The sequence below is a fragment of the Trachymyrmex cornetzi genome, unplaced genomic scaffold (assembly GCF_001594075.2).
Source record: "Trachymyrmex cornetzi isolate Tcor2-1 unplaced genomic scaffold, Tcor1.1 scaffold299, whole genome shotgun sequence".
Classification (NCBI taxonomy): Eukaryota; Metazoa; Arthropoda; class Insecta; order Hymenoptera; family Formicidae; genus Trachymyrmex; species Trachymyrmex cornetzi.
In genome coordinates, this window is record NW_017297680.1 from 1,568,223 (window position 1) to 1,579,723 (window position 11,501).

Genomic DNA, 11,501 nt, shown 5'->3' on the forward strand with positions numbered 1-11,501 from the left:
CATATAATATATACATACGATACAAAGCACTGCATGTTAAAATATTAAAAGGAAACGTTTTATTAATGAACAGAATCAAGAGATATTTCATTTTTTGTATATTTTCATTTCTTTATTTTATTTTTAATATATTCCATGTTTAATATGTAAGTGTGTAAAATTTATGATGCCACGAGCTTCATTGACCGAAATTGTTGATTTGTTGTCATCCTTGTTATTCATCCCTGTAACATATAAAAACTTCAATAAATAGATAAATTAATTAAACATCTGACAAACACAATATTAACACAAGCAAACATATTTATAGCACATGTGCATACAAAATTATATATAATAAAATATAAAACATATATATATTTATATACAGAAATATTTAAATATCACATAATTGTAAATATATGCTATGAAAATGTTATGAAATGTTATAAAACATACATATAAAATTAAAATAATATGTACATAACATTACATTATTGTACACGAACAATAAATTATGCATAATAAAAATAATAGGCATATGTAATTAAAGAAATATTTTACATGAGAGAAAGTATAACAATGTATAAATTATAATATAATGCAATTTAGAAGTAAATAAAACATATTTATAATACATGCATATAATAAAACGTTCAATTAGTAAACATACAATGTAATTATATAATGCACTTTGAAAGTAAACAAAGCATACAATTAATAAACATACATAAGAAATGGGGTTAAGGAAAGATGTAAAACACAGTAACGTATACATAACAGTTCATTCCACGAAATACATTTCATTGTCCAACTCTTTTTGAATCATATCTCAGCTACTCGACCTCAATATGAACCAAAGAAGAAGAAAGCCAATGAAATTTGTAAAAAATGCGATAAAATAATTACAATAATTATAATGGGCTCATAAATCATAAATTACAATTAATATGTTATGCAAACAAGACTGTAGATAGAAAACGCAACAAATTAAGAAGAATTATAAATGTAAAATGTTTAAAAGATTTCTATTCTTTCGAGTAATTGTTTACATGACTTATCATGTTGCGATAATGTGTAATAAATACGCATCCGGAGAAACAATTTTATTAAGAAATCTTTTGGGGAATCTGGACATGGTGGTTCAAAAGCTATATTTTGTGCCAACTAGAACAGCTAATTACTAAAACAATTTTTTTCAAAATTTGTGACAAATATGCCTTCTAATTTGTGAATATAATAACAAAAATCATTAGTTGGTATATTTAAATTACCAAATAAATCTCCATTTTTATTTTCGTAAGCTCGAAAAGAACAATATAGCGTTGTATTGTCTTTATTAATACAGGAGCTGCTTTTATCCATTGTTTGTTGTCTCTTTTGTAAAATTCTACGATATGATCCCACGAAGCTATTTTATTATCTATTTGAAAATTACATTTTAATAAGTTGTTTCAAGTTGCTTTTAATAAATGTGGAGTGTCAAAGATATATACAAGTTTTTCTCCATCAACTACAAAACTTGAATTATCTACTGAATTATTTAACATATAGGACAGTTGGATAAAATTTGAAACCATATCAGAAATGAAAGCATGCACCAAAGCACCATTGTTTTTTAATTTTATAATGATGTCAAATATAATACTTTTTTTTAAAAGTAGCAGGACATGCAATTTCTATAAAGCAAAAAATAAACGGGCAGTTTCCAGTTTCCTGCAATGCTACGTGCCATTATAACTAATGCACTTTTTGCTGGTACGGATGTTTTCCTATTACCAAAATCTTCAAAAACAACTATCTCATCCCGCGATATATCATAAAATAAATAGCTTTTCAAGCTCATTTCATCTGCGCATAATAAACAATGGCGCTCCATTAACGTAATGTATTCAATTTTACTTTAAGTACTTCAAAAAGTTTGTCATTTATGCCAGGCACAATATTCGACTTTTGTGTAAACAATTGTAGAGAACGTACTGAAGGCAATGCTTAAGAAATACAATGACAAAGCGAATGTTTTAAAATCATGATCATATCTTCTGCCACGTTTATTTTTGCTTTGTGCATCGATTTGTGCCGCTAATATTTTATTAAAACTTTGTGGTAATTACTTACGGCCTAATTTTTTTAAAGTTTTTTGTTTATTACTCTGGTTTGTATGCTCTTCTTCTTTTCTTTCAAACGAAGTCGTCGGATTGTTTCGCGGAGTGTTTTATTTTCTGCCTTCAATTTTGCGAACTTCAAACACAGCTTCTTTTTCCTTGGGCTATCCTTCGACGATTTCATGTCCTGTTTGGTATCCTTGGATGTACTTCTGTAACAAGTTTAAATTCATATTAGATATTGTGTGTGTGTGTGTGTGTGTGTGTGTGTGAGAAAAGATTTATTATTCTAATAGAAACAAATAGTAAAAGATTACTAAATAAAATACAAGATTATATGAAGAATTAAAATATATTATGTTAATGTACGTTAGCCCCCCGTGCAATATGTTGCATATTCTAGTACAAACTTTATTTCACACACACACACACACACACACACACACACACACACACACACACACACACACACACACACACACACACACAAAACACACACACACACACACACACACACACACACACACACACACATAAAAATATCGGTACTTTCTTTAACTCTTTAAGATCCAAACACCGATTCTGTTTGAGTAAGATTTTTTTTACAATATGATCTTTACAAATATTCCTGATAAAGAATTTTATGTATCGAATAAAATTGTTCTTTTGAAGGTACATAATCATGCACATTCATATTTATATATATACTTCAGCTACAGAATTACAATTAAATATTTAAATTAATAATAAACATGATAAATCAATTTTGTACTTTAAGAAGGTAAAAAATAAGAAATTACTAATTGTTTAGATATTTTCAATAAAATGAATAACATGTGACACAAAATCAAGTGTCAGTGAATTTGCTCTGCAAACAATCATCATAGTGGCTTATTTAGTGAGAATAGTAATATTTTTTAAGTTGGAACAGCAATTCTAATTGCAACTAGTAAGTATGAATTAAGAGTATTATACCGACAAAGTCATTACTGTGTCAATATAAATAGTATTTGGGAAAAGTTCGAAGTGAATGTACTTAATTATGTACACTGGGCCTTACAGAGTTAAATCAATAAAATTTGATGAAAATTAATATTAGTCTACACAAATATAATAATAAAAATCTACATTCGATTTAATGTAATTTATAATAAATTAAGATTTACGGTTTAACTGTCTCAGCATCCACATTATCAACAATAATTGGCAGTGTTTCTGCTGATTCCATATTGCTGAAAATATACAAGTTTGTTACATTAAATTTCTTATTAAAAATAGAAAATATTATCTATTACCTGTTTTTTTCCTGTTTTATTTTATTTGCAGGTTCTCCATCTATGTTTCTGCAACAAAAATATATGATATAACATTTGAAAATAAAATATTATATTATATATATATATATAGGTATACAGACAAAAATACTTGAATACAAAGCATTTGAATTTAACATACTTATTTGTTTCTGCTTCGATTTTAATGTCCATGTCAATCGTGTTTTCTCTGAAAAGAGATAGTTATTATTTCCCGATTTCATAAATTATTTGTAATAAAAAAAAAATAAAATATTGTTTTGCTCATTATCACTTATTATTAAAGTGACTACATAGGTATAAATTATTTTTAAATTAATTTTTAAATAAACTACATTCCCTTTTATATCTCTATTAAAAACAGACCTTGTGTTCACTAAAAAATAAATTAAATTATGAGTAGAAACTTACTTCCCACATTCTGGTACAAAAAATATTGTCGGTATGGCATCTGGATGAAGACGAGTTCTCATTTTATTTATTTTGTACCATTTTTCTTCGAAATGCAAATGGCACAACCGACAATTGTGATATGCATATTCTGGACCTTTTGGTTCTAAGTCCAGTCTTCCACATGCTCGTATCCATTGCAACCATCTACAAATTAGATATTTTATTAATAACGATGTACATAGAATTGAAAATTGATTTATATAAAAAGTGATAAAAACAACATACCTTTCATGTTCCTTCGGAAATCGGAAAAAATGACGCTCTTCTACATTAAATTTTTTTGTGCACGCTGGTACTGCACACTGTTACGTCCTGCAGACGCAGATTCTTTTCTTTCGAGAGAATCGGCTCCAAAAAATATTGTCGGTATGGCATCTGGATGAAGACGAGTTCTCACTTTATTTATTTTGTACCATTTTTGTTCGAAATGCAAATGGCACAACCGACAATTCTGGTACGCATATACTGGACCTTTTGGTTCTAAGTCCAGCCTTCCACATGCTCGTACCCATTGCAACCATCTACATATTAGATATTTTATCAATAAAAATGTACATAGAATTAAAAATTGATTTATATAAAAAGTGATAAAAACAACATACCTTTCATGTTCTTTTGGAAATCGAAAAAAATAGCGCTCTTTTAAATTAAATTCTTTTGTGCACGCTGGTACTGCACACCATACATTTTTTCCTTTAATCATTTTATATTGTTTTATAAAATTAAAACTAAAACAAGGACTATGAACCAAGCTGGATCTTAATGCTAGATTAACTACAAAAACATAAGTTTATTAACAAACGTTTCGACCCCTAGCTATTGGGTCATTCTCAATGTTAAAATTACAATTTGAACTTAACGATTCATTTGAAAAATAGTCACTTGCCAATACGTATGATGATTTAGACGGTACATGTGATAAAATATAAATTCAATATCATACATTTTACATGTATGTAAAATTTAATTATGGATAGTTGTAAGCATTATTTAATATCGTGTATGTATTTTTATTTGTGTGCATGTTTTATCATATTTACCGTCTTATGCCCAATTTCTTCACTTCCAGATAAGTTGCGAATAACCTTATCCAGGAGATATTTCCATTGTATTCTAAGAGATATATCTTGGATAAAGTTATCTAGAGGTAAAGAAATTGGGCGACTGTTACCAACGCCGATTGACTTAATCGACGATTAACTCAATCAGTAGAATTATTATTATAGATAGGAGATTTTCATTACTTGTATCAGAATTAAGGGGCCGATTCTGTAACTCTTAACGACAGTCGTTGATGTCGTAGCGCAGATATTATGTAGAGTAAAAAAGCTGCGCAATGATATCAACGATTGTCGTTAAGAGTTACAGAATCGGCTCCTAAGTATAGGAACGCAGAGATAGAAGTATATCATGAAGAGATGAGGTTAAGAATGATATACAATCTTGCTGTTGACTGCACTGCTGATTGAGTTAATCGTTGAGTAAGTTAATCGGTGTTGGTAACAGTTGTCCTCAATCATCATATGTATTGGCAAGTGATTGTTTTTCAAATGAGTCGTTGAATTCAAATTGTAATTTCACCATTGAGAATGATCTAATAGGGATTGAAACTTTGGTTAATAAACTTACGTTTATGTAGTTAATCTAGCATTAAGATCCAGCTTGGCTCGTAGCTCTTGTTTTAGTTTTAATTTTTTTAATTATTTGAGTCTATTTTCTGTTACTATTTTTATATTGTTCTTTTTTTTACAATTTTTTGGAGTTTACACAGCACCTGAAACAGAGAATTAGGATCAAAGTGCTCTTCCAAGAGAATTGCTAACCTATATAATTATATAAGTTAACTATTCTCTCAAAAAGAAATCTTTCTTGCTCGGTTTTCTTTGTTATTTTCGTTCATATTTTTACTTCACTTCACTTTTTCACGAAACTAGTCTCTTGAGGTTCCTCACACAACACTTCACTAAAGCGGGGTATACAATAGAAGTCGTAGCAGCCGTAGAGTCTTAAGTCGTAGAAAATTAACCAATCACAGTAGAATATGAGAAGAATGATCGACTATGATTGGTCAATTTTCTACGACTTACGACCCTACGACTGCTACGACTGCTACGACTTCCATTGTAGACTCCGCATAAATGGATGATGTATGTTATATTTTCCTCCAAATTTCTACTCTCAGCCAGTGATGTATATTTAGGTCTGTTCTTTTTGGCTGAACTTTTGCACCAGTTCATCTTTCTTTCTCTTTTTTCCTTCTGGAGAGAAAAGGAAGAAAGATGAACTGGTGCAAAAGTTCAGCCAAAAAGAACAGACCTTTTGGCTCTCGGCAACACGGAAAACCAGCCCCACCACTTGTACCCCCACCAAACAGACACCGACCGGCATCGAGCCGGCTGTCTTCGCCGCTACGAAAAATTGCAAAATATTATAGTTTTGAATAATTTTTTACTCAAATACTATCAACTTTCCAGAAAAACTGCAAGAGACAAAAATCATTTATTTTCTTCTCAAAGTTTTGAGAATTTTTTCAGAATTTTTTATCAACTTTTTAGTACTGCATTTTCTTATTTTTATCAACATGAGAAAATATGGTATCAAAAAATTCTGAAAAAAATGTATCCGAACGCAGCCTAAGAATATATAAATTACAGAGATATGTGACATATTTCAAATTAATCTTCTATTTTTCATTATATAATAATGGATCAATATATTTCTCGCTTCCATGATATGATATCTTAAAACATTTCCCTCTTATTTTAGATAACAACCACATATGTACATACACACGTATATATACTTATGATATTTCATGGAGTTCTTTGGATATCCCACGGATGTCGGATAATTGAGATCATCCATGGATATCACAAGATTATCCATTGGAAATCCCTAGGATAAATTTTGCACATGGTTGTATATCCCTAAAATTAAAATCAATTCTACACAATAGTTGATTTTAAAAAATCATTCAATTTATTAAATTTATGCTTATTTTAGATTTTGTTCCTTCCACATAGTTCACGCAAATTGTGCCTAGTTATTACTTAGTTCCATCACAGTCGAATATGCCTTCACCCAAATGTATAGAGGCATCAACGTCTAAAATTTGACTTTATATTATTGAATTGTAATTACAATTATTATATTACATTATTTCCATCGCAATCATATATGCGAAATTATAATCTCTTGGTCCTTTTTCTGTTAAGAGATTGTCTAAACATTTGCATTAATAGGATATATGGTGACTCTACCGTTAAAGACAATGCATATGCACAGAAATAACTAATCACCAAGTATCCTATGGACGTAGTGATCTAAAAATGAAAATTGTGACAATAACAATATTTATTTTATCGAGGTTGTAGTTTTGATTGTTCATGTACTTACCGTGGGCAGAAATTCTGAATGAACAGATGTTTCACTATTCAAACTAATCGAACGTATGATAACAGGATTTATAAGGTAAGCGCAGTATGTAAGTCTGCTAAGAGGAATCCAGATTTTCCATGATAAAAGCTCCTTAATAATACCTGTAATAAAGCGTTTGATAATACTAAAATGTTTTTTTCTAAATTATAACATTGCTCTGTTATGATTTGTTATTGTCTTTACAAAAATGTTTATTGAGTCTTGTATCTATTGACGCTAAAAGTCACTCCGAGATCTCGGAATTTAAATTGTCGTCTGATAAATTAGTTATCTCAAACGTAATGCGTCATTGTTTCGGATTACGTTTGAGATAACTAATTTATCAGACGACAATTTAAAAAGAATATACCACTGAAGAAAATTGTGAACCTACTGCAATTATATGTGGACTGAGAAACTTGTAGACTGTACGTAAAGATTACTGCAAAAATCGGCATTGATTTACTGAGGCTAATTCATACGATAATGGACTTTTGTTACATATTATTCCAATGATTGCAGTGAAAAATAAGTTCTATTACCATTTACAATTTATGCTATACATGTAACGTCAATTTTTAATTTTAATGGAGCAACCTCAATATTTTCTTTTTCGTTCAATATTTTCTTAATTCTTCCATATTTTTAATATTAATAACATAAACATTTTTTACATAAATTATCTAATATATGTAACCAATTTATATTGCGACCGGAAACGTTACGGGGTACTGAACAGGTACGCTCCAGCGTAAAGGGTTAAGTTTGGAGGCGCGCAAAATATTAATAGCCAGCGCTACTCCAGGAAATATAAAGCTCTACCTTACTTGGTATTTTAAATGAATTAGTTAAAAGTGATTTTCTGGAAATCTTTTCTAATTTAGCAATAGCATCACAGATCTTATTAATTGCGCCAATGTCTGTGACTACAGAAGCATCTATTTCAAATTATAAATAATAAAATATTATCTGAGAAATATAATGAAGACGTGATTATGCAATTTAGCTATGATATCAATTGAAAAAGAATTGACGAACAGTTGTGATTACATAATCAGTCGTGATTAAGTAATCACAACTGAATTACGTAAACGTACTTGATGATGTAACCAGAATATTTTCAAAAATTAAGTTGGAACATATAATAGTGTAATAGTATAATATAATATGTTGCATTATAAGTATCAAAATATTATTACAAAAGAAAATATGAAATTTATTGTATTTTTATCCCCGTGTTGCAAATTGGTGGAAATTCCTTTTTTTTTAAGTTGTTGGTTTATTGTCGCTGGAGGTGGATTGGTGCTTCAAAGACTTAAAATCCTTGTAATGGGAAGTAAAAGCAAATTCCAGCGTAGGGCGCCAAAGACGGTCGTAACGCCTCCGTTTGCGATCATTTTATATACATTTTTATTTTTATTTTCAATTAGCTCAATTATTCTGTTTTACAACTAAGGATCTGATGAAAGTTGAAACGTTTGTATGATTTAATGTTTATATGAACCGATAAATATTAAATGTAGATTAATCATGAGCACTTAACAACGAGTTTTGCCTCGTAGCCCTTCCTTTCTGGCAATCTTTATTTTTAAGAAGTTCTTGAGTCAGAATATTCTGATTATTTTTTATATCTATTTAATACCATTATTAAATCAACTAACCTCCATGCTCAGTGCAACACATTATTACAATCCATGCTATGCCTATGGCCCAGACTGTTCTACTTAATGCAACATAGATAGCAGTAGATAGAACTGATATTTGTCGATTGTAAAGACCAAATAACACCAAAATGTTGCAAGCAGCACCAAGAATCCAATATAAAATTACAACATTCTGAAAAATTGAGAATTTGGATGTGGATTAAATAATGCTTTTATACATTTATATAATATTTTCTATATTATATACTTGTCGTTTTCAGCTATATCGAAGTCTAATGTGAGAAAAGTCAGTGTCTTAATTTATAAATGATTATTCAGTATACATATACGGGGTGGGGAAGAAATATGGAAACCCTGAAAAATCTTGAAAAATGTTAATTGTACAGAAAAGCATTTTGGGTAAAAGTTGTAAGGTTTAAAAAGATCTATTTATTGGTCTTAGTTTATCCTTTGAAAGTTACTCCTCTCATTTTTAGTGTAAATATTAAAATAAAAGGAACAATCTTCAAGAGTCCTGACAAACGTTATCATGCTGAACAACACTTAAAAAATTACAACGGTCAGTTAGTCGCCGTACATAACGTTAATGATGGCGATATTGTAACTTTCAAGTCTTATAATTCAAAAAGTACTTAATGATACAATTTTGGGACACTCTGTATATATATGTACATATGTATAACTGCAGATTTAATTTAAACTTAGCTATACTTTAAAATTTTCTGTAAAAATTAATCTGATATTAATCCATTTGTAATTATGGATACTTCAAATCCGCGTTCAGCATAATTAGAAATAACAATTTCTGATTATCGTCTGAATTTTATTAATCGATAGCTTATATAAATACTCCTCAACTCTAACAATTGGTTACATCAAATTCTCTTATGTAAAAATAAATTGTATACTTTACCTTTTTCAAGGCTATTTTTTTGTTAAATCTTCTTATAATGTAACCTGTAATCATTCCAATAATATATGGACCAATTCGAATCCATGGTGGAAAGTATAAGACATCTTTGAGTCTGTACTGTTCGTCGAAACTGTAATAATAAAAAAGTGCTTATTTACTTAATTAGTTTTACAATTAATTAGATGCTTTGCAACTTACGTCGGAACAAATTCATAAATGTATGAGATATAACCACTTAGGATAACCGAGGCTATCAAAATTGTACTTAGTATGACAACAGCCACGTAAAAATAGCTGAAATTTATAGCTTTTATTTATTCAGATACATGCTTTGAAAATATATAACATTCCACAGTCAACGATCGTTTAACTTACACAGTTGACAGAATTAAAAGCGCCAGACCGATTATAAAGAATTGCATATCGCTGGATAGATACCAACTCCAGGACAAGCACTACAAAAACATTTCATTATAATTCGGAATAAGGAGTCTCTCTTACACCCTTCGGAGTGTGTGATGCCAGAATGATATTAATGATATTATAATTAAAGCTGTTTTCCAAAATTTTCTGCCAGTACTGAAAATCTATAATTTACGTTACGTGCACTATAGATTTTCAGTACTGGCAATAAATTTTGGAACACATAGTCTAAATTGACATTCATACCATCGTATTATAACCGAATAGATTATGTATGTACAAGACATTTCTCCACCAGTATTTTGCGCAAGTTTCGTGCAGTCTCTCATCAACGTAGAATTGCGAAGTCTTGTCGTACCAAGCTGAGGTCAATTGCGCTATTCCTACCATCATTACATAAGCCGGTGTCAACCTTAAAAGAAATTTCTAGATTTAAAAACTATAAAGAAAGCAATTATTATTTGGCTCATTGTTAAATTGTATTTTTAAATCGCATTTTCTGTTATTTTGTTCAAACGTATCATCGATGCTATCATGTTTACATCGTCGTCAAGGTTCATGTTTGCGTAAATTAAGATAACGTTAGAAACGTACCGGATATATCTGTTTATTGTGATGATAAAGAACTCGTTTAGCTTCTCTCTGTAATGAATCGGCTTAATTCGTTCCTTGTCTATTTTATTCTTTAAATACATGTAAGCCAATAAAAATCCGCTTAAAAAGAAATAAGTGTCAACCGATACAGTTGAGTTGGTGAATACTTGCATGGGGACACCTTTGGCCATTCTCAGCGTCGATATTTTATTGTCTACATATGTGAAAAGACGTTTGTTATGCGTGGAAAACGACACATCAGGAGACGTAAATAATCTCACAAGGGAACGGTCGGAACTGTCCCTCACCGATTTCAATGCGCTTTGGATATGTTGTAAAGCATCAAAAAATATTCGACCCATATTTTTTTATAGCGGCTTATCTCAAGGTTTAGGGGGTGAAACACCCCCACGAAGAAAATAGATTTTTTCGTTTTCAGCGAATATCTTCGAAACTATGCCACGTATGAAAAAATGTTTTATACAAAAGTTTTACAGTATTTTATGCTCTATATAATAGTGTATTCATTTATTTTTTAAATCAAATTTTTTAATTAACCCCTACCCCCATTTATCAGGGTTGCAAAATTAAAAAACTTTTTAAGAACAAAAATTAAAGAGCATCGGATGCCGAATCCATT

At 29.9% G+C, this 11,501-nt stretch overlaps 2 protein-coding genes and 1 long non-coding RNA gene across 5 annotated transcripts in view; all 3 read right to left on the reverse strand.

The window, feature by feature from the left end:
* Positions 1–138: 138 nt before the first annotated feature.
* Positions 139–4,147, reverse strand: LOC108762397 (uncharacterized). Its single transcript, XM_018509376.1, has 7 exons — positions 4,076–4,147; positions 3,809–3,994; positions 3,540–3,587; positions 3,380–3,427; positions 3,251–3,316; positions 2,098–2,296; positions 139–224 (listed from the first exon to the last, which is right to left on the reverse strand). The coding sequence occupies exons 2-6, from the start codon at positions 3,868–3,870 to the stop codon at positions 2,110–2,112; spliced, it is 411 nt and encodes a 136-aa protein (XP_018364878.1). The 5' UTR covers positions 3,871–3,994; positions 4,076–4,147; the 3' UTR covers positions 139–224; positions 2,098–2,109.
* Positions 4,148–4,275: 128 nt separating this feature from the next.
* On the reverse strand, positions 4,276–5,875 carry LOC108762398 (uncharacterized). Of its 3 annotated transcripts, XR_001940166.1 has the most exons (4): positions 5,769–5,875; positions 5,601–5,624; positions 4,453–4,543; positions 4,276–4,371 (listed from the first exon to the last, which is right to left on the reverse strand). It is a non-coding gene; the product is annotated as an uncharacterized LOC108762398 (long non-coding RNA). The 3 variants fall into 3 exon arrangements; XR_001940165.1 differs by lacking the exons at positions 5,601–5,624; positions 5,769–5,875 and adding an exon at positions 5,095–5,175; XR_001940164.1 differs by lacking the exons at positions 5,601–5,624; positions 5,769–5,875 and having other exon boundaries at positions 4,453–4,596.
* A 989-nt stretch (positions 5,876–6,864) lies between these two features.
* LOC108762366 (nose resistant to fluoxetine protein 6-like) overlaps positions 6,865–11,501 on the reverse strand; it is a 13,287-nt gene continuing 8,650 nt past the window's right edge. The window contains exons 6-13 of the mRNA XM_018509332.1: positions 10,862–11,075; positions 10,514–10,679; positions 10,220–10,299; positions 10,043–10,138; positions 9,845–9,974; positions 8,929–9,103; positions 7,247–7,389; positions 6,865–7,173 (exon numbers count right to left, since the gene is read on the reverse strand). Coding sequence (XP_018364834.1) covers positions 7,036–7,173; positions 7,247–7,389; positions 8,929–9,103; positions 9,845–9,974; positions 10,043–10,138; positions 10,220–10,299; positions 10,514–10,679; positions 10,862–11,075 — 1,142 coding nt within the window. The 3' untranslated portion in view covers positions 6,865–7,035. The remainder of the gene's footprint in view (positions 7,174–7,246; positions 7,390–8,928; positions 9,104–9,844; positions 9,975–10,042; positions 10,139–10,219; positions 10,300–10,513; positions 10,680–10,861; positions 11,076–11,501) is intronic.